Source organism: Centroberyx gerrardi, chromosome 13 (assembly GCF_048128805.1).
Source record: "Centroberyx gerrardi isolate f3 chromosome 13, fCenGer3.hap1.cur.20231027, whole genome shotgun sequence".
In the NCBI taxonomy this organism is placed as follows: domain Eukaryota; kingdom Metazoa; phylum Chordata; class Actinopteri; order Beryciformes; family Berycidae; genus Centroberyx; species Centroberyx gerrardi.
In genome coordinates this window covers 11,164,256-11,191,059 of record NC_136009.1, presented here as the reverse complement: position 1 = coordinate 11,191,059, position 26,804 = coordinate 11,164,256, and the positions used below count along the sequence as shown (strand labels likewise).

At 41.7% G+C, this 26,804-nt stretch overlaps 2 protein-coding genes across 3 annotated transcripts; both read left to right on the top strand.

Moving 5' to 3' along the window:
- The first annotated feature begins 11 nt into the window (after positions 1-11).
- LOC139918596 (nucleolin-like) lies at positions 12-5,910 on the top strand. Of its 2 annotated transcripts, XM_071908019.2 has the most exons (18): positions 12-126; positions 393-471; positions 580-672; positions 750-848; positions 1,033-1,156; positions 1,946-2,061; positions 2,326-2,418; positions 2,496-2,594; positions 2,764-2,832; positions 2,941-3,064; positions 3,221-3,372; positions 3,632-3,758; positions 3,935-4,074; positions 4,182-4,314; positions 4,428-4,561; positions 4,756-4,882; positions 4,982-5,214; positions 5,450-5,910. In XM_071908019.2, the coding sequence occupies exons 1-18, from the start codon at positions 112-114 to the stop codon at positions 5,512-5,514; spliced, it is 2,022 nt and encodes a 673-aa protein (XP_071764120.2). In that variant the 5' UTR covers positions 12-111; the 3' UTR covers positions 5,515-5,910. The 2 variants fall into 2 exon arrangements, with proteins under 2 accessions (XP_071764120.2, XP_078143819.1); XM_078287693.1 differs by lacking the exons at positions 1,033-1,156; positions 1,946-2,061; positions 2,326-2,418; positions 2,496-2,594.
- Positions 5,911-9,016: 3,106 nt separating this feature from the next.
- Positions 9,017-25,405, top strand: LOC139918583 (polyamine-transporting ATPase 13A3-like). The gene is made up of 30 exons (XM_078287578.1): positions 9,017-9,081; positions 9,760-9,933; positions 10,360-10,539; positions 10,824-10,894; positions 11,077-11,160; positions 11,415-11,484; positions 11,633-11,767; positions 12,074-12,146; positions 12,444-12,575; positions 13,099-13,266; positions 13,390-13,547; positions 13,777-13,965; positions 14,108-14,169; positions 14,358-14,508; positions 14,830-14,945; positions 15,269-15,429; positions 15,691-15,811; positions 16,290-16,414; positions 16,538-16,704; positions 17,385-17,516; positions 18,040-18,119; positions 18,254-18,296; positions 18,801-18,910; positions 19,358-19,454; positions 20,109-20,181; positions 20,358-20,535; positions 21,460-21,641; positions 22,151-22,239; positions 22,442-22,522; positions 23,729-25,405. Exons 1-30 carry the CDS (start codon positions 9,031-9,033, stop codon positions 23,909-23,911), a joined length of 3,636 nt encoding a protein of 1,211 aa, XP_078143704.1. The 5' UTR covers positions 9,017-9,030; the 3' UTR covers positions 23,912-25,405.
- Positions 25,406-26,804: the final 1,399 nt, after the last annotated feature.

Genomic DNA, 26,804 nt, shown 5'->3' with positions numbered 1-26,804 from the left:
AAAGCTGTCGCATGTTAGTGTTTGAGCACACGTGTTGTTACTGTCGCCTCAGTACCGCTACCAGTGAACTTAGCTGTACCTAGCTGTGGTTGTGTTGTTGGAACACAAAATATGGCTAAATCAGACGTAAGCATTGCATTAAATATACCAGTCGTAGATGGGTGCTATGTAGTCTGTTTTAAGCTTCGTTTTACTTGAAAACATTTGCAAACTAGCTCGCTAGCTATTTTGCTAGATGGCTAATTCATCTTGTTAAGCTATCTGAATGCTACAAAGTATCTAACAGTCCTCTCACCCACAGTCACTGTTCAAAAGTGGTTACATTTGCATAACCTGTCAAGTTGAAACGCTGTATTATGGACTCACAATTTGAATGTGTGTGATTCTTCTAGGCTGCAAGACGCAGAAAAAGTGCTGGCAAGGTTGCTGCCAATGAGGTTGTAGAAGACAAAGAGGATGACAGTAATACTGGCAAGTCATATCCTACTGACAAATTGAGATTTAAGTACTATAAACATGACTGTTTGAAGGCTGAATGACAACAATGTCTCTAAATCTCATAATGAATGATTCTTCCAGGAGGGACAGAGGAGGACGCTCCCACCATGAGTGCTGAGACGGCAGAAAAACAGGAGAGGGACGAGATCAAGGAAGAGGCAAAAGATGAACAAGGTACTGCACATAAGATGCACATCATGGTTGACTGTTGGCTGTTGTCAGCTGTGCCAGTAATGAAATTTCCCCTTTAGCTTCTCAGATGGACACTTCTGCCCCTGCTGCTGAAGAAAAGGAATGCACACCGACAGTATCTGTGACCTGGAAGACGGAGAAGAACGAGGGAGGAGAAGGTGATGGTTTCAAAGAGAAAACCGATGGAAGCGATCAGATGATTGTCAAAGAGACGATGGATAGCGTTTAGGAAGTTTACAAGAGTTGAAAATTACTAGTCAAAGATAAAATGAGTGTCTCAAATAGAGGTTCTAAGTTTGTTTGTTTTTTCCAACTGTCTAACAATGTCTTGTTTTGTTTCAGGTTTTTGTCTTTTTGTTGGAAATTTGAACAACTCAAAGAAGTATGAAGAAGTCAAAGATTCATTAGCAAGTTACTTCATGACACAAAGTCTCTTGGTTCAGGATATTAGATTGGACCATTCCAGGTGAGTACGTTACTCAGTTTTAAGTGTGATTTTCAGTTTTCTGTTTTGGCAGGCAAACCTGTGGAAGGTGTTCATGATTAAGCACAAAGCAGTGTTGCTAAGAAATGAATCGAGCATAATGAATACTATGAACTTCCTACATAAAGTTAAGAGACGTGGAAAGATTTTGAATGAGTTGGTGTTTAATCTCATCTCATTGAGTTGGCGTGTTGTGTAATAATTTGAGGAACATTGTCCATCTTTGCAAAATGTAACTTTCTAAAAGTAGTATATATTTATTATAGACAGACTCTAAAATTTGAATGCTGTTGAGGCATTTAAAGGACAATACTGGTGTCTTAATTTGTGCCAATTGTTTTGGTTGCCCCTCTCCTTTACATTCTTCCTGCTGGTTTCTGCACACAGTCAGTGTAATTGGTGATTTCAGGGCTTGTTTTCCTCCCTTCAGAAGAATCCTTTTGCTGCCATTTATTCTTGTACAGTACGAAAAACAACTTCCACAGACTTGAAAGTTGTCTGAGATAGATAATCAATCACAGTAAACGTGAAGCCTTAATTTGGTTTGTCAAATATTTCTGTTTTGTTATTTCATCATGCCCATGTTGAGTGTTTTCATATCGGTGCACATTACGTTGCACTCTGCTTACTGTCAATCACCTGACACACACAGGCAGTGTCTTTTTATTTGGGGCATTGGCACTGAAGGTGTCCATCCACTTCTGCTGACTGCTGCAGCTGTGTGAAATATAAAATTAAATCCAAAACAATGTTCTTGTGTCCTTTTTTTAGAAAACATGCCTATGTAGACTTTGCCTCAGAGATGGACTTGACTAAAGCTTTGACATTAAATGGAGAGATGATCCTTGACAGATCAGTGAGGATTGCCAAAGCAAACATCAAAAAAGGTAAAAAGTGTGTCTCACTTGTTTTGTAATGTTTCATGTTAAATTGAGTGTTCTTGTCATTCAAGCTGCAGGTGTAATGTTTGTCTTTGTTTTATGTGTGTGTGTTCAAACCAAAAGAGGCCACACATCACATAGTATTAAGCAGTATATGCAAGGAGGTTGTAGAAAACGGGATGACAGCAACACCTGCAGGCCATATCAGACTGTGTTTGAAGGCCGAATGACAACAATGTCTCTAAATCTCATAATGAATGATTCTTCCAGGAGGGACAGAGGAGGACGCTCCCACTGAGAGTGCTGAGACAGCAGTGAAACAGGAGATGGGAGGGATCAAGGAAGAGGCAAAAGATGAACAAGGTACTGCACATAAGACGCACATCATGGTTGACTGTTGGCTGTTGTCAGCTGTGCCAGTAATGAAGTTTCCCCTTTAGCTTCTCAGATGGACACTTCTGCCCCTGCTGCTGAAGAAAAGGAATGCACACCGACAGTATCTGTGACCTGGAAGACTGAGAAGAACGAGGAAGGAGAAGGTGATGGTTTCAAAGAGGAAACCGATGGAAGAGATCAGATGATTGTCAAAGAGACGATTGATAGCGTTTAGGAAGTTTACAAGAATTGAAAATTGCTAGTCAGCAACAGAACAACTTTGTCTCAAATAGATGTTCTAACTTGGTTGTGTTTTCTAACCATCTGTTGCAGTGAATGGGAAAAGGAAGGCAGAATCTGCCGAGTCCTCCCCATCAAAGAAAGCAAAGACCATCAATGACGGTATGAATTCAACATGAGATTGGCTGCTAAATTCTTCCTGCTAAGAAGTACTTACTTTCTTCTGAACAGGAGCTGCCACAGACTCGTCAATGTCTTGTTTTGTTGCAGGTTTTTGTCTTTTTGTTGGAAATTTGAACAACTCTAAGAAGTATGAAGAAGTCAAAAATTCATTAGCAAGTTACTTCATGACACAAAGTCTCTTGGTTCAGGATATTAGATTGGACCATTCCAGGTGAGTACGTTACTCAATTTCAAGTTTGATTTTCAGTGGCAGGCAAACTTTTTAACATCCTCCACTGAGTTGGTGTATTATGTAATAATTAAAGAGGAACATCTTCTGTCTTGTAAAATTGATATCTTTCAAAAAGTACTAATTCTTGTTTCCTAGAAAATATGCATATGTAGACTTGGCCTCAGAGATGGACTTGACTAAAGCTTTGACGTTAAATGGAGAGATGATCCTTGAAAAACCAATGAAGATTTCCAAAGCAAAAGTCAAAAACGAGGACAAGGTGAAAGCTCCGCCCGAGGACAAAAAAGGTAAAAAGTGTGGCTCACTTTGTTTTGTAACGTTTCAACATTTGTTCCTTGTCATTCAAGTTGCAGGTGTAACATTAGTCTTTATGTATTAATGTGTGTTGAGACCAAAAGAGGCCGCTCATTGTCCAGTTTTTACACTATATGGAAGTATTACTGTATTCGTTCATTAACAGCTTATGGTGTGGGTGCATAATGTGGTGATCTAGGAATGCAAAACATTCTATTGATCTATTTTTAAAAAGCTGTCTTGTTTTAACAGCTAAAGACGCCAGGTGTTTGTTTGTGAAGAACGTCCCCTACACCGCAAAGAAGGAAGACCTTCTAAAAATCTTCAGCAAGGCCGTGGCTGTCAGGTTTCCTGGAGGAACTGAAGGCCCAAGCAAAGGGTGAGTTTTAAATCCTCTGAATTACAGCTCACATCCTAACTAACTATGCACTGGTGTCAGATGTGCAATCCAAGCATTAGTGAGTATCTTTAGTGATGTCCTGGTTATTAAAGATTAATTATTAAGAGATGCAGATGGATTTCATGAAGTTCTGAGAAAATGTCATTTTTCAACAGCATTGCCTTTGTGGAGTTTAAGACTCAGGCCATCGCTGAACACGCCCGGAAGAAGAGGCAGGGAGCCAAGATCCAAGACCGGGTTGTGATTGTGGAGTGTGTAGGAGAAAAAAGTGACTCTAAAGCCAGCGAAGCTCCAGGTAAATCATTTGACTTTCATAGCTGTGATTATATGAGTAAAGTCAGCCACTTACAGGTTTAATGCTTGGAAGATATTAATTGAGAATATATATATTTTTCTTCTCAGTCACAGCTGAGGCTCCAAGTACCACCTTATTTGTGAACAACCTGTCTTACACGGTGAAAGAAAAAAACCTAAAGAAGGTCTTTCAGACAGCTGTTGGCATCAACTTACCTCAGAAAAATGGCAAGTCAAGAGGGTGAGTAAATGTGTTGGTTCGCGCACACAGGCCTATTCGGTTTTTAAAGGGTTTAGTAGAAAGTATCCTGATATTCCCTCAACAAACATTCACTCCAGTTTTATTCTTTCCAGATTTGCATTCGTTGAGTTTAGAAATGTGGACGAAGCCACGAAAGCCTTGGAATCGTCACAGAACGTTGAGATCTACAAAAGGGCGATCAGAGTACAATTCAGTGAAGTGAGAGCAAAACCAGCGAATGTAAAAGGCAAGTATATGATTGTTCTTGGCCTTGTACCCATGTAGTTGTTACCCAATCATCTGATGAGCTGAACTACCTGAATTGATTAATGGCAAGAGAGCATGAGTCAAATCAAAGTGGCAGGAAAGTGTACAAGTCTCGAGTGATGAAGGATGCAGACTGTTATAATACTAATTGGTCACTTGTTTGCTCTGTTGTAGTTCTCTCCAAAACGCTGATTGTGATGGGCCTTACTGAGAAGACGAGTCAGGAGACTCTGAAAAGTGCCTTTGAAGGGTCTCTAAGTGCCAGAGTCACTGTTGATAAGGATACAGGAGTTTCGAGGGGGTAGGTCCTTTTTTAACTGTTCCTTTTTACAATGTTGAAATGATTTAATTTTATTCTGGCAGTACAATCTGCTCTATACTAACTTTTCTTTTTTCTCAGGTTTGGTTTTGTGGACTTTGAGAGCGAAGAAAACTGCAAAGCTGCCAAAGAAGCCATGGAAGACTGCGAGATCGACGGCAGCAAAGTGACTGTGGCTTATGCAAAACCCAAAGGGGAAGGAGGCCGCCGCGGCAGCAGCGGAGACTCGGCGGGAGGTTTCAGGGGACGGCCCGGAGGTCGGGGGCGCGGAGGCAGAGGTGGAGGCTCCAGGGGTGGAAGAGGCAGCAGAGGAGGTAATACTGAGCTTTACTGGGGTGTCAAAGACTACTTTTTACTACTTCCCCAAATCCATCCATGTTTGATACAGGGAGAAATCAGCTTTTAATTCGTACTCGCCTCGCAGTCTTGGGCTGTGTCAAAGTTGAGAGAGCTGATAACTTTCTAGATAGGCCTATAACTCTATTCTGGGGACAAATCTTGGCATCAGGGTCTGGTTTTTACTACTCTTATCACTCTTTTCCCTTTCAGGAAGAGGACCTGGACCTGACAAAACATCCCAGGATGGTGCGAAAGGAGGGGAAAATAAAGGATAACTTAATTTGTCTTGAATGAGCTACAGACTTTTTGTAGCAGTACCTGAAAGCCTTTGAATGGCTCTCCAGCCTCTTTGAGTTCACTAGGTGAAATGTACAGTGCTTGTCTGTTTGCTTTTGGGTGTGAAAAAACATGTACAGTATTGTTAGGAGCCTACTACTAAATTACCTCTGCACAGATTGTACATCAGACATCTAATTTTAGCTGCCATATTACTTTTGTACTTTTGTTTTTGTTTTTAATCAATTTTCAATAATTATTGAAAAGAGACCTCATTTGTTTTCATTAAGAATTATACAATATTGTCAGGTGAAACGTTGAATATGATTCAATAAGACAATGTAATAATGTTCCAATGTGAAGAGCTGACTAATTAAATTTATTTTAACATCATACAGGTTGTTTTGTTTTTTGTGTTGACATCTGTGAGGTTATCCCAGGACTTCACTGCAGTCTCAGACATGTGTGACAGATGGCGTTTCTTCTTGGCCGTTGAACTGGAATAACGGCGAAACATGCCGGGCCGCTAATTTTTAAACCTGTATGTTGTAGATATTTTGCATGGACACATAGTCGCAGAATACTAAAAGTTAACGGGTTGAAAACCAGAGGACGGTGCTCGGCTGTAGCAGGGTTTCTAGTCCCTGCTCATCTACTTTCAGCGCTCCGATTAGACTCCGGCCAACTTGCAGAAATTCACCCAAGAAAGTGTCCTCTAATGACCTCACATCCTGTTTTCCCACTTCCTTCTCATGGTGGTGAATGGACCAGTTTGGGTCGGTCGGAGCGCAGCGTGGATTTTGCTCACACACATAGTCAATATTGTATACGCGCGTTTTCCAGAGACATGTGAGGTCTGCTGTGGGACCAGGCTGCACAGGACACCCGGGGAAAGCCTTTTAGCAACTGTTTACACACCTAATTATGCATCGGGTTACTTGTTGGTAGAACGGGGCATTGGTAAGTTGATTATTTCATTTGTAATATGCATAGGCTACATTTATAATTATTTACACAGTAATTTGACATTTCTGGGTGTCCGGCGGGCAGGTAAAGGCGCCGCTTCATAATTCAACAGAACTGACTAAACGAACAATTTGTGTTGTTTTTCGTGTTTGATCACTGGGGAAACTGGACGATTGGAAATGTCTCGGCATTAGGGCTTATGTAGCTAAATTACAATGGCCAGCATTATTAAAGCCTCGGGAAACCCAAATCCACAATAACCTTCTAAGTATGTAATTTAGGGTCTTATGTACATAATAGTAAGCATCTAAAAAGTATTAGAAATTAGTTTCAATCCAAATTCCAAATATTGTCATTTGCGTGGTTATGCTCGGACATTTATTACGCAATTAATTCCGCGAACCAATCATAAAAAAATCCACGTCAGAAAAAGAAACAGATGCAACAAAACCTCTCTGCCCTGGTGAGTCGAGTCAAACTAGTGTAGCCGCTGGGAGCTGTATGGTGGAGAGATGCAGATGACTCGTGCGCGTGTGTGACGCCCGTGTTTTCTTTTTTTCTTGTGAAGAATAAATCCCACAGATCCTCAACTCCGGTGTGTGTCTCACTCACTAACTACACAACACAACGCAGAACAACGAGAGCAGAAATCCGTCTGCTACACTAGCATGTAGCTAACTAGAGAAGATGTCCGCTAGCTGTGATGCTAATTTTCGCTATGTTCAACTCCATTGAGTTATGCTAAAAGCGTTAGCGATCTAAAAGTCCGCTAGCTGCAATCGAGTTTTTACTAAAAGTATTAGCTCTCTGAACTAATTATTTTGGTTGGTTATGAATGGAATTGTGATTGTGAAACTGAAGTGAACTGCCTATGTTGTACAACAGAAGTTTGTGAATTGGAGCATTAAGTTGATTTCATAGTCCTCTTAAGAGTCCTGAGTCCTGAGCCAGAGTCCAGAGTCCAGAGCCAGAAGAAGAAGAAGCCAGGGAGATGTCAATCAAAACGTGATCTGCCACGCCCACACAGTCTTGAGAAATGGTCTAAACAGCAAAATGAGCTGTTTTTTTAACTAGATTTTCTAATAGTTATGAACGTTTATTTTCACTCAGATTTTTGTGGATGCTTAATGAGACACTCAACTTTGATATCATGTATGCATTTTTACTATTTCAAGCCACATTTCCAGAGGCTTTAAAGTGTACGAGTAAATATGTTGCCCTCTCTGGTAAGAATTGAACAGTTTCTCAAATTTCGCCCACACAGCGTGTTGGTACTGGAGCAATAGTATAAGCTGCTATAACATTGATAATAGATTGAAATACTAACAGAACTATATCCAAATATCTCTCAAACTGTCACATTAACCAGTTTATTTTTCTGGTTTCCCATAGACTAGTTTCAGCTCGACTACACCCAGACAAATATGAAATGTATTGAGTATTGCTGTAGGCAAGCATGTTGTCTACATGGGCCAAAGGTTCCCACGGGTTGTAGCCAATAAACATAACATTAATTCACTATTATCACACTAATTACCACAGGGTGACATTTATTGCAATGTATTGCACAACTTGATGGCCATATAAGTTATGTTAGTACAAATATAACATGACTCCTGCAAACATGCTGCTGGGTAACACAGGAATATGACAGGTTAGGTTTAGGTTAGTATGTCAGTAACCTATTTGTGAGGCTTTTTGTTTTGGCTCAGATGGTAAAGATGATGAGACAGGTGTGTTAATGTGTGTTTGCAACACATTTACAAATACCAAACCAAAGTGCAGAGGTAGAAAGTAGGTACAACTACTACACTTACTGTGCTTGAGGTTTATTTTTACATATATTTGTAGAAGTGAGAGCAGTGAATGAGATTTGTAATTTACAGAGAAACACAGTCTCTCTGGGCTTAACTTCCCATAATTGGTACTAGCTTTGTTGATATGATGGAAAAGAAACTATCATACATTTGCTGATTATAACCCGTCCAGTTATTTACAGCAATCATGTCAACATAAGGATTCAGCTTTTGTGGGGACAATTTTGGAACATGCACCAAACTAGTAATTTTCCAGATGAGTTCTCTAACTCTGCTTGAGTTAAATTCATCTGAAGTAACAGCACAGTAATCAACAGTAATCAAGTGTTATAACAGTATTTCAGCATTTCAATCTCCACCTCTGCTGTAGTGACAGGAGAAATGTGGGTCAACTAGGCAAGAATGATCGGGTGTTGAGATGAAGGTCCCTGGTTTCTCATGCAATGCAGCGTAGGCATTAGAAGTCTTTCTCCAGTGAGTGAATCTTACCTAGTATAATTGAGAGAGAAGTAAATGCATCACTGATTGCCTTTCTTATTTGGACTGTTATTGCTCTAGATGCCCGACTTCTTTGTTCTTGACTGAGTTCAAAGTTGCAACATCTTTATTGACCAGAACAGGCTGGAGACTTCCTTGTGTGATAAGGAAACTTCAGCAAATAAAACGCTTTGGAAATCTGGTAAATCAAGTGGTTTTTCTCTTCCTCTTTGTAGGCGCTGCACTTCTGACAGGATGAAGACGAGAGAGGTGAAGATCATCAACCAGGGCCTGGAGGATGAGATGGTAAATCTCATTTCAATTCTATTACTTACCTCATTTATCTAGCATTCACTTCTCCCAAAGGGCTTTTGTATAGGTGAGTATATATTATCAGTGTCCTTTGCATCTTCTTAAAACGTAAAACTTCTTAAAACCATCTCCAAAAAAGTGAACTTTTCAGAAATTGAGGAAAAAAAAACGTTGGTGTGTGTTTGTGTGTGTTTTACAATTGATTCTCAGTAGGTCAGCTGGATACAAGAGTAATAAGAGTAAGATGTGAGGTTTTTGATCAGTGATATGTACTGTTGGCTTTATCAGTTACTGCAGGCTGAACTTATTAATTTGAATATGATACTGCCTCCATACACACTGCTAAACAAATTCAAGCATAGTTTCAAGATGAAGTCAAACACCTTCCATAGCATCTTCACCAGATCTAAACATCATTGAGTCTTTATTTTGTGATCCTTGATCCTTTATTGGAAGTAGATTTCCTCCTCCTTCATCCCTCAAAGAACTGGAGGCTTTCCTTCTTGAAGAAAGGTCCAGTATCTCTACACACAGTTCAGGATGCAGCACGACAGCATCCAAAGACTGGAGTTGTTTTACTGCACCCTTGATTTTCATATATTGCTATATTGCCAGGTGTTCCTGCACCAAACCAAACCACACCACACACTCTGTCTGTGTTCTGTCCTGCAGGAGGTGTGGGGGTACCGGCCCTGTGTGTGGAAGATGATCTTGGTGGGCGTTGGTGCGGTTTGCTCCGGCGGTCTGCTGCTGCTGCTGCTGTACTGGCTGCCTGAGTGGGGCGTCAAGGGGACCTGCACACACACCTCGCTCAGAGACGCACACACACTGCTGCTCAGGTCCACAGTAGGTCAAAGGCTCGCCGCTCACTGGCTCTGACTGTAACAAACCTCCCTCATGTTTCTCCTTGTTTGGCTTGTTTTACTTTGTTTCTAATCAAAGGCGTTTTATATATATATTTTGTTGTTTTCATGCTAGGGATTTTTAAAAATAAATTTGCCCTTGGATACCGGACACACTCGTAAATGAGGCACTTTGTGTGTTAAACCATAAAAAAAAAAAAAAAAAAAGATCCTCCTGTCCATGAATGTATCACTTCTATTACAGAAGTTTAAAGACAAGTTCAAGTATTTTGAAGCAAACTATGCAGCTGTACACAAACAGATCATCCTGCCACTTGTTATGTTCTTTGGCACATTACAACATGAATGACAAGTTCAGCTACAGCCTAAGAAAAATGTAATCTCACTAGTTGTTTTATTGTTGTGGCAGGATGAGTTCAGACAGTGGTTTCGGGCCAAGGTGCATGTGATGCTGGCTCCGGGGAAGAGGCCCTTTGATAGTTTGGATCTGCGAACTGCAGCTCAGCTGCCAAATGGAGACGGGGAACACGCCCACGCTGCCACACAGGAGGAGCATCATGGGATATTTGCTGATATCCAGCCTGTTCAGGTACCTCAGGGGGAAAGTGTCTCTTCTTTCCCATCATTTGCTGCTCATCAGCGGCTGAATCTAAATGTTCTAGATAGTAAATGACTGATCTGTTAGAGTAATTGATGGGGCGGGTTTTAGATATATGCATTTAATTGTATTTAGGTTAATAGTGTAGATCAGGGATTGGAAAAGAAAGTGCGATAGGCTGCTATCAATCTATGTCTATAAAGCTCTTATTCACTAACACAACCCCCCCCCCCCCCCCCCCCCCCCACCACCACCACCCTATCTCTCTCTTTTAGATCCTCTACTTCACTCACCACAGCACTAAATACTACTGGAATGATGTGATACACAACTTTGAACTGTTTAAGTAAGAGCCCCACTGAAAAACACTGTGCTGTTAACACTCTTGTAATCAGAAATTATTTCCATTGTTGTGACAGTTATTTACTGTTTCATTGTTGTTCATGGATTTCTATCACTGTGATGAGCAAAAGTAATATTAGTCCTACATGCGTCTGCAATAGAGATGAATGTGTGCTGCTTCTCTAGAGGCTTGGAGGATGTAAAGGTGAGCTGTGCTGGTGTCCACTCTGACCACGGCTCTGGACTCAGCAAACTGCTGCAGGACTACAGGTACGCACATGCCAGGTTTCCCCCATATTTTGTTTTGTGTATTCTCTCATTCACTTGCATATATACACACTCATACACAGGGCTTGTCAAAACTATATTGGGTTACATGTTTCTCAACATGTAGTCCTCCGAACTCTTTGGCTTACGAAACCCAGATACAAGGTTTTCACCCAACAGCGACGATATGCTTAGCTTTGTGTGATACATCCATCATATCAGGTCATTACCAATTGCTCCAAATTGCTTTTCAACAGGAGGTTGTTTTTTGAGGAGAATGAGATTGCTGTGAGAGTGCCTTCTTTATTCATACTCCTTATAAAAGAGGTGAGTTTAGATTTCTGAATATACTCTCGAGTTTGATTTCACTCCTTTTTAGCAGTATTAAATTGACAGCAAAACATGACCAATAAGAGTACAAATCATTAATTATCTCCACCTCTCTCTCTCTCTCTCTCCCTCTCTCCCCCATCAGGTTTTGAATCCTTTCTACATCTTCCAGCTCTTCAGTGTTATTCTGTGGAGTGCTGAGGATTACTACTACTATGCTACAGCCATAGTTTTCATGTCCGTCATATCAATAGCCACCTCGCTGTATACCATTAAAAAGGTGAGTCACATCTGATCCCAGACAATTCCAAAACGGAACTGAACTATCATTTAAACTCATGGTGGAGATACGCTACAACATTTTGACCTGATTCAGCACCAGTCAGGCCATCTTATATAATTTAGCAGCTTGGGGTGAAATCCCATAACAAGGAAATGTCTCTGAATATATTATAATTTTTTTTTTGGTGCATCTTTTTTTGCCAGGAAAATTTGTATTGGGCATCTAGCCTTAGGTGCGTCCAGTTGTGTGTGTGTTTCCATTAATATTTTTTCATTATTTGATCCATTATCGATCTCATTCCAGCAATACGTGATGCTGCATGACATGGTGGCAGCCCACAGTGTAGTCCGCGTTTCAGTGTGCAGAGGAAATAAAGGTGCGTTTTACTTCCTGGTCATAATGATAGACTGCATGTGATTTATATTGTCTTGCTGTTGTTATAGTTACTATATTAAGTACCATTGTATGTAAAAACTAAATAAGATTATGTGTTAATCCATCAGAATCCCCCCTTTTTTCCTCATTATACAGCAAGACATGACTGAACAACTTTGATAAAAGTACTGTCACCGTAGATCAGATTATTGACCGCTGATAACATCCTCATGATTGCCCGCACTGCATCTGATATCATTTTCAGTGTCCTATTTCTTCATCTGTCTCTCGATCACAGATGTTGAGCAAGCCATGTCAACAGAGCTCGTCCCCGGTGATGTAATCATTATTCCAGCGAACGGGACGATCATGCCCTGCGACGCTGCGCTCGTCCAGGGAACCTGCATAGTAAATGAGAGCATGCTGACGGGTACTGTGTCTCCACGCCGCCTCCTCCTCCTTATAGCTGACAAATGGTTTTATTTCTGCTTTGAGACTGACAACAAAAGAGAGCACCAGCCTGTATCAGAGGCAGGCCATTATTTCTTTTGGCAGGTTCCCAGTATCCAGTATGCCAAAAAGTGGTAGAATTTACTGTCATTCTGTCAAGAATTGTGCTGCTGAGATTTATACATTTGCCTTTTTACAGCCTAAAAATATTACTGGTATTAGCAACTAATACTGCTACTACTGTTACTATTCTACAAATGATGACAAATGACTAATGAATATCTGTCTGAAATAGTCATGCAATATGTGTTATATTTTGGTAATTTTAATGATATTTTAAGCTCTAAATACTGTATGAATTCAGACTCCTTTCTGGGAACACTGCCATTTTTTTTTTAATTGCCTTTATTGACATATGCACACAACACTCCCTAGCTATTGATAGATATTAGGTGACTATTTGAGACCCAGTCTTACAATATTTGTTCTCCCTTCATCTTCAGGAGAGAGTGTGCCTGTTACCAAGACCAGTCTGCCCAGCTCAGGCGAGGAGGGGGCCAGGAGCTACAGCACAGAGGAGCACAAGAGACACACCCTGTTCTGTGGGACCCACGTCATCCAGACCCGCTTCTACACTGGGGAGCTGGTCAAGGCTGTGGTGGTCAGGACAGGTGAGACAGAGTCAAAACCAGAGAGCAGGGATTTATTCAAGTACTGTACTGATCTTCTGTTGGCTGGCATAGAAGATTTAAATCTCAAAAGCAGACGTCATCATTACTGACCTGTTCCCTCAGGCTTCAATACGGAGAAAGGCCAGCTGGTGCGCTCCATCCTCTACCCCAAACCCACCGACTTCAAGCTGTACCATGATGCCTACCTGTTCCTCCTGTGCCTGGTGGGCGTGGCAGGGATTGGCTTCATCTACACCATTGTCCTCAGTATCATGTACCAGGTATCACTGCTCCTATAGAATGGATATAACCATGGATTATGGGAACTGAAAGGAGAAATTTGTGGTCAGATTTCTCAGAGAGTAAGCATTTGCTAGAATAGGATTTATGATTTTGTGACTATTTCTAACAGAGCTTTATTCTACTTCATCCTACTGAAAGCCTATAAAGCTTATCTTCTACTTCTACTCACATGTCAGATGTTGACAGTTCCTTCTCTTTACCTTCCAGGTTCCAACTAAAACCATCATCGTTGAGTCTCTGGACATCATCACCATCACTGTCCCCCCGGCCTTACCGGCAGCCATGACAGCTGGTATCGTCTATGCCCAGCGGCGTCTGAAGCGCGTTGGCATCTTCTGCATCAGCCCCCAGAGGATCAACATGTGCGGTCAGCTCAACCTGGTCTGCTTCGACAAGGTAGTCCAACCCATGGCGGCTCTCTTTAACTGTGTAACAACGGAAGTGAAATGCACAGATAATGAAAAATTCTCATTATTTAATGTTAAAGCATCAGGTTGGTAGCTTAGTGACCGTTATTACTGTCTGGTTTCTCCCACAGACTGGCACTCTTACTGAGGATGGCTTGGACCTGTGGGGCGTTCAGAGAGTTGAACATGGCAGGTAGGAGAATCCTTTGTGACTCAGAGCAGCTTGGACTTCGGTTTGTTTTTCCTTGCTACCACTCTCCTGTATCGGTTTTATGCTTTTATGACATTTCACTTTTCACTATTGTTTTTAGGGCAATTGCTCTTTGCATGGATACAGTTAATAGCAGAATTGCCGTGTCAGATCCTCCCTCTCCATTACAGCTTTTCTCCCCCAGAGGCTGAGGCAGCTAAAGAGAGTCTGGTTAACACTGCGTTTGTAGCCTGCATGGCCACCTGCCACTCCCTGACCAAGATAGAGGGGGAGCTCTCTGGAGACCCTCTGGACCTCAAGATGTTCAACGCTACAGGCTGGGTAAGGAACAGTTTAAAGCGTTAGCACCCAACATGCTTGCATTCCTCCTTTGCCAGCCTGGATACCAATCTGTACGTGAATTATGCAGTGCCAAACTTGCTGCCTTGGCAAAGCAAGTGCTCCATGACTGAAATGGTTACAGTCTGGTACCATGGATACGCTTCAAGGCTGTCAGATAATGCCTGCGCTTTTTAACAGGAAGCAGGGAGGTAGAAAAGTCTGTTACACCATACCTAGCAAATACACCGAGTATATATGCTTGACATTATCAAATATATATATATATAAACATATATATGTACTGCTGTCATTTTTGTGTAGATCCTAGAGGAGCCCACAGAGGAAGAGACTGCACTCCACAATCCCATCATGCCCACAGTGGTGCGACCACCCAAGCAGGTCCAACCTGAGGCCAACCAGAACATCACACTAACCCACAACATGGTACAGTGGCTCGCTATAGCTCTCCATGTCATTACTGTGTGATCAACAAATTTCTTAATGCCTATATGACTACATTATTCCTAGAAGTACTTTAGACATGCTCCTGCCTCCTAAAAAGCTTTGGAATTAAAATATCATTCAAACATTTTTTCCAGGAGCTGTCTGAGCTGTCAGTAAGTACTCTTTTTAAACTAAACTTTTGCTTTTCATGAGGACTTCATAATTCCTAAATTCACAATGTGAAGGGAAAATGATATGAATGTGTTGTTGCTTTGCTTTCCTGCTGTAGTTGACCATGTATGCCTCGTGTGACTCTTTGTCCTCAGTCCTATGAGATCGGTATCGTGCGTCAGTTCCCCTTCTCCTCGGACCTGCAGAGGATGAGTGTGGTGGTCAGGAGGTTGGGGGAGAAACACATGGACGCCTACCTCAAGGGGGCGCCAGAGGTCGTGGCCAGCCTCTGCAAAGAGGACACAGGTCAGGCGCTCATCCTGTATATTAAAGTTTTCATAAATACTGTGAAGCTTTGGATGGATATTTCCTCTACGAATTACCACAAATTAAACACAGATTAAATTAGCAAGATAATGACCATTTGCATTCATTCTAAACAACAGCTGTCTTTTGGTACAGCGTCTCTATCTCCTCCCTGCATAAAGAATACATAAAGAGAGATGAGACTGATCACTGACCTTAGGGTTGACATTGCTCTTTACTTCTGTCTCTAACTCTCTCCAGTGCCAGAGAGTTTCACTGAGACTCTGGAAGCCTACACCAGGCAGGGCTTTAGGGTTATTGCCCTGGCACACCGACAGCTAGAGTCCAAACTCTCCTGGCACAAAGTCCAGAGCCTCAGCAGGTACGCCGCCCACCACAGATAGCACTGCACACAGTACATGGGGTGAAGTTTTGATGATGAAATAAAAGGGATAATCAGCCCTAAAACACTGTTCAACAGCTACTGCCTCTGTACCTTGCATTTTTGAGACCACTTTGTTGATTGGTGGTGTATTTTTCTTAGTCCCACAGATAACTGGCCAAACGTCGATGACGTGATGGTATTTTCAGCGCAGCTACAATGGAGCTTGATAGCAGAAAACATTTCAACTCTCTAAAATATCAACAGAAAACGTTTTTGGTGTCAGTCCCTCAGAATCATAGACCAAGGGCTTCTTTCTAGACTCGCCATTTCGCACCGACTAATAATCATACAGCAGGAAATCCATCATAGAAGAGGCAGAGATACTAATTTCCCCACTGACAGTACCCTCAATAGACCAGAATGCAATGCAGCCACAACACGATATGTTTATATTTATGTTGTCTCTTCCTCCCAGGGACCTGCTGGAGACCAACATGGAGTTCCTCGGCCTCATCATCATGCAGAACAAACTGAAAGAGGAGACTGCTGGAGTTTTACATGATTTACGACAAGCTAACATCCGCACTTTGATGGTTACAGGTAACACAGTTTAGTAACTGTTTTCACTTCTTTCATGTGTATTCAGTATGCTACATTGTCACTGCTGTGGATTGATATGAATTTGTATATAGAGACAGTAAATCCTCCTTTCTCATGTGTTAGGTGACAACATGTTGACGGCTATATCAGTGGCTAGAGACTGTGGCATGATCCGCTCACATGAGAAGGTCATTATAGCAGACGCCTTGCCTCCCAAAGACTTCCAGCCCGCCAGTATCACGTGGCATTATACTGAAAACCCTGTTCAGAACACCAGCAAGGACAATCAGGTAATCAGCCATTTCCGTTAATCAATCCATCAGTCACTCAGTGCATAAATGGGCGAACTTAAGTAACAAGCAAATGGGAAACATAAACTTTTTTTTTTGTTAAGCTAACCCTCAGAGGCTCTAAGGGCGCGATCACACCTACAGTTTGTTATTTTTGTCCGAAGCAGTTTAAGTTCACACTGCCCAATTAGAAGCGGATCAGGGCTTGTAAAGAAAAGTTACATGGACTCACATGAAGACTGAGACCTGTGTTTTCAGGCGTCTCACTGCGGTTATTTGGTGCCACTTGAGTTCTAATGGCATTTTTCTCACCTGGCCAAACAACCTAAAGGAGAAAGAGCTCCAGAGTTTGAATAAACTGCTCCAAACATGCTTGGTGTGAATGTACCCTAAGGTATTATTCCAGAGCTCCACTACATGTATCCACCCATTTATCAATAACCCAATTACTGTATGAACCAGTCAATTAGAGCATGGAAAGGTGTATACAAAGAGTAAAAGGGAAATGTGAACTTTAACTTTTGTCAGTTCAACCCTGAAGCAGTATTTCAGAAGTCATGCAGTTCACCTGGTTTGCTGCTCCTTTGTCGTTGCTCCCATAGAGCGCAGTACTGCAGTTTTTTGTTGTGATAGCAGCAACTGATCCATCCTTTCTCCCTCATACCTCCACTCTCCTCCAGGCGGTGGAGATCAAGCTGGAGGAGGGGGTGTATGATGAGCGACTCACTCAGCAGGACCAGAGCTACCACTTTGCCCTGAGTGGCAGGGCCTTCGCTGTCGTCACTGAGCACTTCCCCCAGCTGGTCCCAAAGGTGACGGGTTATCTTCAGACACACAAACATCTGGGTTTTTGGTTTCTTTTTGGGAATAGAATAATCACATTGAGTGGCCACTATACTCCGCCATACCTCTTCTTATCTCAAATGACATCCACACTCATTATGTACAATATATAGTCTGGTGTTCAAGGCTTTCATACAAGTAGACCCTTGTCGATTTCCCACCTGTCATCAGTAGCTTACATTGTTACAGTTATAGTGGTAAGTTTACTTGATAGTAACCATTTAGGCTGTAAAACAACAACACAAACAAAATATAGTATATATTCAGATTATTATTTACTCATGGTTTATTTTCTTGAAAAACCCTATTTTCATGAAACATACATCAGTCCGATACTATGTACTTTAATGTATACTATGACTTGATATTGTGGGTAAGGTGGGTAAAGTCTATTTTACAGATTAGCAGGTTGAGTTTAGGTAGGTTTCTCCTGACTTCATGATGGCCGGATGTTGTTGTGATTCTGTGTCTCTCCACATGGGGGCGCTGCAGCTCGCGCTGAGAGCCACTGTGTTCGCCCGCATGGCTCCGGACCAGAAGACTCAGCTGGTGGAGGTCCTGCAGAGCGTTGAGTGAGTCTCTCGTTTATTTTATTGCTTCAGTATAAATCTGTTAATGAGCACCAGTTCATTTCCATGCTGTGGACATTATATCATTTTATAGCAGCACAATCTGTGACCATTTTCCCCATGTTTTTACTTTTCAGCTACACTGTTGGGATGTGTGGTGATGGTGCTAATGACTGTGGAGTAAGTATGCATTAGCTTTTTTAATATGCATGTACAGCACATTTCATAACACATTTCTTGCAAGCGTTTTGTCCTAGTTAGTAATGCTCTATCTGTCTCTCTCTCACTCTCTCTCTCTCTCTCTCTCTCTCTCTCTCTCTCTCTCTCTCTCGGGTGCAGTTCTCTTTATCCAACACAGCAGACTTTTTCAGACTTAGGGTCATAAACTGGTCAACTTTCATAAAAATATGATATTCACTAATGCTAGTCAAACAGTTCCTGATTGTAGCAATGTAAGTTTGCTGTACTTGAGGCCAAAAAGACTAAACCATTTTTTTCTAAACCCACTTTTGTAATCCAACTTACAGGGCAATATCTGACTGTATCCCAGAAAAACAGCTGTAACACTTAAGAATACTTGTGTGCTTCTTAATGCAATTCAGTTTTGTCTGGCAATGGGTTTATGGGTATATAGAGTGATACAGCACAGAGATGTATAGTAATGAAGTTGTTTCTCTCTCTCAGGCACTAAAGCGAGCTCACAGTGGGATCTCTCTGTCTGAGCTGGAGGCCTCTGTCGCCTCGCCCTTCACCTCCACAACCTCAAACATCTCCTGCGTCCCCAACCTCATCAGGTGTGTCAGTGCAGCACAACACATCGTAACAGCCAGAGAGTCTCAGGAGAGTCATGGAATTTCTGGAATATTATGCAAATTTTGAGAAGTGTACTCATGTCAGGGAAGGTCAGGGTATTCGATAAATTATTACAAATGGGTCACTTTACAGGAATATACCAGAATGTGTTTTACAACTTGTTTCACACTAAATTAAATTTAGGTTCTCAGTTGTTTTTATACATTGCATGACTACTTCTCCTCAGCAAGCCCAACTCTAGTGGTAATAATCAGAGTCAACCCTTAAGAAGGTTATTTAGAAAGTCATGAAAAAGTCATGGGATTTTTACAGCAGGGTTACAGTGGGAGCCCTGGACTTAAATGGCAATACCAGATGTTTTCATAGAAAGCTTTGTAAGTCTGATTGTTTCTGACTTTCTAGTCTGAATAACAACTGTTGGTCCGCAGGGAGGGTCGAGCTGCTCTCATCACTTCGTTCTGTGTGTTCAAGTTCATGGCTCTCTACAGCATCATCCAGTACCTCAGCGTCACCTTGCTCTACTCTGTAAGTTCAGTTTCTCATGCTTAAACTTCTCCCCATGTCAAGTTTCACTTTTTCTTTAGCATGGGACAAGGAAAAATGTCTGGTTTCATATAGTATTATTTGAGTAAGTGTGAATAAAATGATTGACCCCTGTAGGGATGTGTTAGATGTTTGCATGGGATTTTACATTTTACATTACACAAACAAACAAAGCCATATATTGAACATACCCATGTTGTTGCAGGTCCAGCTCCTCTTCAGGAGTCTCCTTGATGGAGTTGGCTTGTGTAGTTAGAGCCAGGAGAGTTACAAACATTGATATAGTTCCCACGTAGGATACAGAGGGTTAATGGGCAGGATGGACGACGTGAGAAGCAAGTAGAAGCAAGTTAGGGGGATTGAGGAGATGTGGAAAAACAGTGGGGGTTGTCCGTCCACCGGCTCTGAAACAAAGGGAGTAACTGCTGCGGAGACATGTGGCACACAAGTGGCAGTGAAGGCTATCACTGTAAAATTCATTGAATATAAATAAATGTGATAACACAACTCTGCCTGGCTCCTACAGCTAGAGTGAAGGTGCCTGATCTGTGTATCACAGAGTTAGAGAGGGATGTTTTGCCACTGTATTAATGTGAATTCAATGTGGATTTATCTTCATCTCTGTTGCTGCCGTAGATCCTCAGCAACTTGGGAGATTTCCAGTTCCTCTTCATTGACATCGCCATTATTCTCATCATCGCCTTTACAAGTGAGTAGCATGGAGATCTGCCCCAAGAATGGCTTTAACTGATGTTTGAGTTCAGGGTTTCTTTCAACTTTCTGATGGACTTCCTATATGTAAAAAGCAATTCAGTATTATAACACATCGGTGGTACTAATATACCTCTGCAAAGCAATTGATGGACTGTTTGTTTGTGTCTGTAGTGAGTCTGAACCCGGCGTGGAAGGAGCTGGTGTGGCGCCGCCCCCCGTCCAGTCTGATCTCCGGCCCGCTGCTCTTCTCAGTTCTGACCCAGATCCTCACCTGCTTGGTCTTCCAGGTCCTGACTTTCCTCTTAGTAAAACAGCAGAGCTGGTATGAGACATGGACGCCTCTCTCAAAGTGAGTAGCATTTGTGTCACTACTCACAGTCTGGAATTACCACCCACCAAGTGACAAATCCTGGTAAAATTTGTCTTTGGCGGATAAATCAATAAGCAACACCTGCCACAATGACCGGCAACTTTTTGGCACAATAACATTTGAACGCCTCGGTTACAGTCTTTGGTTTTTGCCTGGTCTCAAACTTTGTCCCTGCTGACCACCGTACACTCCCTCTGACCGCGAGCAAATCAAAGCTCTTTATTAAACAGGCTGTTTTCTGATTGGCTGCCTGTTACGCCGGCTCTACGCAAAGTGGTATTGTCTAAACTACTGCAAACTTTTCCTCCTCTATTTCCCCAATGGGTTAATTAGACTAATGTTAGCTGAAAATTCACATTATTCCCATGTGGCAACACATAGCAGGTGTGAGGCCGCCACAAAGAGAAATGAATGCAAAGATAAAAAAAAGATCTGTATAAGTGAATGAGCAAGTTTTAAATTAAAACTCAAAATCTTGTGTCTTTATTGAATGTACCACACGTTACCTGATTCTATACACAAAATAGCAAAATTCTATGAAAAAATGAAAAATGTAGCTATATTAATTATTTTGGCCAGTATAATGTATTCTTAGCAGGTAATTTTTTTTTTTAGTTTACCAGCCCAAAAGTTCATTTTGGACACTGACCATACCATTCAATACTTTGTGACTTTTCAGCTGCACTGAGAAGCAAGGGAGAGATGGAAAAGAGTTACAATTGAAGTAGAGTGTTTTTGTACAGCTAGGTTCATGGGACTGGGAACAGTGACAAGTGATTTCTACTCTTTCTCCTTTTCTATTGCTCTTGGTGTATTTTTTCTGGAGTCCTGCTATATGAAAGGAAAACTTTTCAAAGATTGTGGTAAGTCTCTCTCCATTCATCCCTCTCCTCTCTCCGGCAGCGCCTGCAACGTCTCCAGCACCAGTCTGTCCCACAGCCTCAACGTGACGTCCCCCCACGACCACAAAAACATCAGGAACTATGAGAACACCAGCCTCTTCTACGTCTCCTCCTTCCAGTACCTGGCTGTGGCCATCATCTTCTCCAAGGGGAAGCCCTTCAGACAGCCGAGCTACAAGAACTGTAAGCCTCACTTTGGCTGTCGAAACACGGACTGCATGCTGCTGATTGTCTGAGTGATGTGTGTGGAGAGAGATTAGCGCCAGCAGAGACTGCTATTTGAATTTTAGGAATTTGAACACATAGATGCATATTGAACCGTTCAATCTAATGCTGAAAAAATAAATTCAAAATTTTAATTTGTAAGGCACAATTTAAAAATTGAATCTAATGGCTTGAAATTGAATGTGATTATTATTGAATTGAACTTTTATCTATAATTTCAAATTCGGATTTCCCAATTAAAATTCAATTTCCTGAGGCACACATCCGCACACAAGGGACTTTAATTCCCCGAGTGACGACTGGAAGGGTTTTTCGCCTCCTCCAAATCCATTGTTTTAATTTCAGTGGTGAATTCACATTTACTGGCACTAAACTCTTTCCGTATGTATGATGTGCTTGGCATTTGGCAGGTTGAATACATCATAACCAAATTCCACTGAATTTCTTTCTTTCTTTTATTTCCCCAGGGCCGTTCATGCTGTCCTGCATCAGCCTGTATACCTTCCTCCTCCTCATCATGCTGCATCCTGTCCCTGCCATTGACAGCTTCCTGGAGGTAAACCGACCCCGACTTGCAGAGCGGATGATGATATTGTTGTTGCACAGGTTACTTGGATAAAAAGATGCTGCGAGTGTAGATGTTTGGGTTGATCTATCAGAAAGTCGTTGCATGAAGTGATGAAAGCCATGTGTGTGTTGTTGCTGTTGCCATGAAGCAGTGTAATCAATCCTCATCCCGCTGCTCTACCTCCCCTCAGATTGTGTGTGTTCCCCATGACTGGCGCATTACACTGGTCATCATTGTCATAGTGAATGCGGCTGTGTCTTTCATGCTGGAGGTACGCTTTAGGCACATTACACTATACAAGTTCTCTCTGACTACTCAGTCCTTTCACACAATTGAACCGAAACTGTGATTTGCATAATTTGATTCTTCCAACCGAATCAGTATACAGTGATAAATCACCGCCTAATGAATCAAATCAATTAATCACTGTCCAAACTTCCATTTGATTGCCGGTGTTGTTTTTGTTTTCCTGAGTCGGTGTCTGTGGCTGTAACCCAATCCTCATCCTCCCCGTTATTTATGATCCGCTGCCATCTTGTTTCTCAATTTCCCACCGAAATCTCCCGTAGACGTTGGTCCTTGACATCATCTTGTGGAGACTAGTGTTCAGAGACAATCAGGGGGTAAATCAGGCCGCGGTGTCCCCCTCTGCTGACACACCTCAGGTTGGGAAGCCTTTCACTACAGTCTGTGTTTGTTTTCGTCTGTTGCCACTTTCTAGATCGAGTGATGCATATTTCTTAGCTCTAATCTCATTCCACTAAGAATGCAGAATAGGCTTTCTACTTCTCTTGCTTCCTTGCTGGATATTTTTCTCTGATGATTTGTTTCATGTCGTGTCTGTAAATAATGTTTTGGTTTTATTATTTCTCACATTTCTCATATTTCTCCATTGTCTGTCAGTAATATCGAATGTTAAAAAGAGGGAACCTCAAATGTCATCTATAAGCAACAAAATGTTCAAATACATATTGTTCAACAGACTTTCATTGTACTACATTTCAATGGATTACCTGGGTTGAAAATGTATTCCAACAATTCAGGGTCATCTGTGATGAGAATGGATCCTAACTGATGAATCCATCAGCAATCTCGCCAGGAATTTGTGACATTTTGATTGCAGGATTGTTTTTTTAAATGAACAGATCCTCACAGATATTGCAAATTGCTTGCAATTAACCAATCATCACAATTTAAAAAAAAAACGACCACATCATCAGAACTTTGTCCTCTTTCTCATAAATTCTGCAAAGTGGCTTGCAATTAAAAAAAAAGCCATCTAAAAATCTGGTGTTTTTGGTCACAGCTATTACAGAAAGACTTAAATTCCTGGAGAGACTGATTCATGCATTGAGCAGAAATAATATAAACATACTGCAAGTTTACAGTATTTCCCATGAATAAACATTATTACATTATTACAGTGCTGGCTCACTAACCTTACTCTCTGTAATATTTATACTGCATGTGTTCCCAGATGGCCAATGACCGCTGGGGCTCAGCCTTCCTGTCCTGGCTGTTCTGTCGAAAAAACAAGGTCCCAAGGGTGCGCTACAGGCACCTGGCCCTGGAGCTGCAGGAGGACCCCGCCTGGCCCCCCAGACCCTCCACTGTCACCTACGCCAGCGCGCCTCCGCCCCACCTCCCCGGCCCCATGTGACACCAGTCCAGACGAGGCCATTCTAGCACCGCACAGAACCACTAAACCCTGCACAGCGTTTTTAACCCAACAGACCTTGAATTCGCTTGAGTCGAGCCCAGAGACTCGACTAAGCAATTGACTGTTTTAGGATCTAGAGCCTGATGCCAGATGCCAGGACCTTCACCCAGGCAGGACCTCCACATGCAAGAGTTGATCGACATTGGGAACTGCACATAGCCTTCCATCATATTACTGTATTCAGTTGTTCATGCGTTTTATGAACAGTTGGGCTTGATTCACCTGCTCCAAATGGACAAACACCCAGCACTTGGATCTTAATGGTTTTGTCATGTTACAACACAATACACTACTGAAACGTGAATTGGAGGCTCTGTTCAGACTGGATGTCTTAACAACACTGGCCTCTGCTGCCAGTTGTATTCAAGAAAACGCAGCTACTCCATACTTTCATCAAGTATGTCACTGTCATAGATGCATAGTGTCCAGGAGTCTGTTTCACTCTTTGACCATTCAAATGTATAAGAACAGCTTACAGTTTTTGCTATCTGAGCCAATGTTGGAGTACATTATAACCTTATCATGCCTGGCATTATCAGACCTGGAACTACTTGAGGTGAATTTTATTTTCACTGTCAGCCTCAAAAGTGAACACATCCCATCCGAGATAAGATAGATCAAGGGCTCCTCATGTTTTTTCACGTATGCAGAATGTATTCGGCTGTTTTGCCCGGGTTTGAAAGCCATTTAAGGACAATTAAAGGCCTAACAGTTCTGGATGACTCAACTTCACTAAGAGTGAGAACACAGTCTTCCACTAACAGTTGCTGCTGCTAAAAATAAAGTTGTAAAAGAGCATTCGCAAAGTTTTAGTCGTACGGATTGAAAGAAATGGGTGTTATCTATCAACATGTGACAATTATGCCAGTTTGCAAATTTTGTTGCTTTTTTAACATGACTGGCACTAGTGTGTTTTTAAGACAGGAAAACATTCCATTTTGTTGCGTATTTCTTTCTTAGAATTTGCGTAGCTTTCTGATTGAACTTCTTCCTGTGGAAGAGAAAAGCACAAATTTCTGTGATCCTTTTGTCATTTCAACACCGGTGCCAGTGTGTGTGTGTGTTTGTGTGTGCGTGGGTGCGAGCATGTGTGTGTGAGAGAGTAGATGAACAAGAGACAATAAAAATTAAAGCATTTCACTTTCCCTTTGTAAAAATATCAGAACTTGATTGATGCATAATGGAAAGTTTGTTCTCTTTTTCTCAAAATATAAATTTCTCTTTGAAGGAAATGTTTGTATTGATTGCTAAACTAAATTACACCATTTAACACAATTAAGCTACTGCACATGACCTATAATGCTTTAATTGAAAGGAATCAAGATATACCAGCTGCTGTCTGCATTTTATAACAGTTGATTTTAACTTACGATTTTTATATCCAGTTTTTACATAACTTTGTTTACAGCTGTTGTATTTACATTTTGTTTTCTGTCCAACCTTACGCAATGAAATAAACATGAAAATTTGTCAAAAATGTGTCCAAAATGTGTCCAATTCTCTCAGCAGGAAGTTGAATTCCCCTTTATTACTACAAAAAACAAACATTATCTTCAAGGGAATGTGTTTTTGGAAATTGTTATACAGTATTTGTTCTTATTTTCCTCACTTTCTACTACCGTTCTGTCATTCATCAAAAATGCTCCAGTTTGGGTAAATGTCAACAAATATCCTGGTGTTTGCTCTGTAGAACTCCCATTACATTTCCCAATAAATCTGTATATTAAGCCACTCTTGCGTGCTTCGTGGGGGGCTGACCTTGGTCACACTTTTTCAGCCAAGACTTACTGATCAATTATGGGCTTTCCCAGCCTCCTCGCTGCCTGGCATATGGGCGCTTAAAGGCGCGAGAGTGGAGGAGAAAGAGGGGTATCATTTCATGTGGAGATCAGGGCCTATAGGCAGTGAATGGGTGGATTTAGGGGGGACTGTGAATAAGGGAAGGGGGTCCTTGGCTGTACCAAAGAAAAGAATCTCCCACAGATCAGGGAAGAGTCTGTTTGGGAATATTCATGATGAGGATGAGGAGGCATCATGAATTCATGTGTGTCTTCCACTTGCACGGCTCATCTTTTCGGTAAACAGTGTTGTGTACAGAGCCGGGATGTCTTACTTTCGATCCGTGTTTGCGATGTAGTTTTCTGGATAGTGTTGCCTCTCCACAAAGCAATATGGGTTTTTGTGTACTCTCTGCTGTATTCCTTTTGTATCGGTAGAGCAACAGATGGAGACTGGTGGAAAGACATAAAGAACCCAAAACACACAGCCTTTCTTTCTCACAGCTAGCTACTCAGTGAGAAAGACTTTCTCAAGCTTGTGCTCAGACTTGTGCTATTTCAAACATTTTGGACTCCATCTCCTTTCTCTTTTACCCATACGTTTTTTGTCCAAGTCTTGTACTTTCAAGATTTGTGCCTATACACACATTCTTTGTTTACTCTTTCTTTACTTACAACGGTTCCCACAAAGCCTTCAGGCCCCGCTCAGACCGCCTAGTTAGTAGAATAACCGGCGGATTGGGGAGTTTTGCGGTTGTAACACTTGCAGTTTTGCACCAGAGATTGTTAAAAAGATTTTGTCGCTATCTCAATATGTCTGGCATACATAGACAGACTGTGAGTGCTCATCAAAACACACACACACACACGCTACGTAACTTATTCTTCACAAAGTTTGCGAGCAGAAGTCCGTCCCACTGTTGGACACTCATACGGCCATCGCCTTGATTAATAGTCTGGACACAAGGCCAACCTGATGCTCACTTACGGTTGGCCTCATTTTACAGATGACACAAAGGCGGCCATGTCTGGTAAAAGCCCTGCTGAGGTCTGTG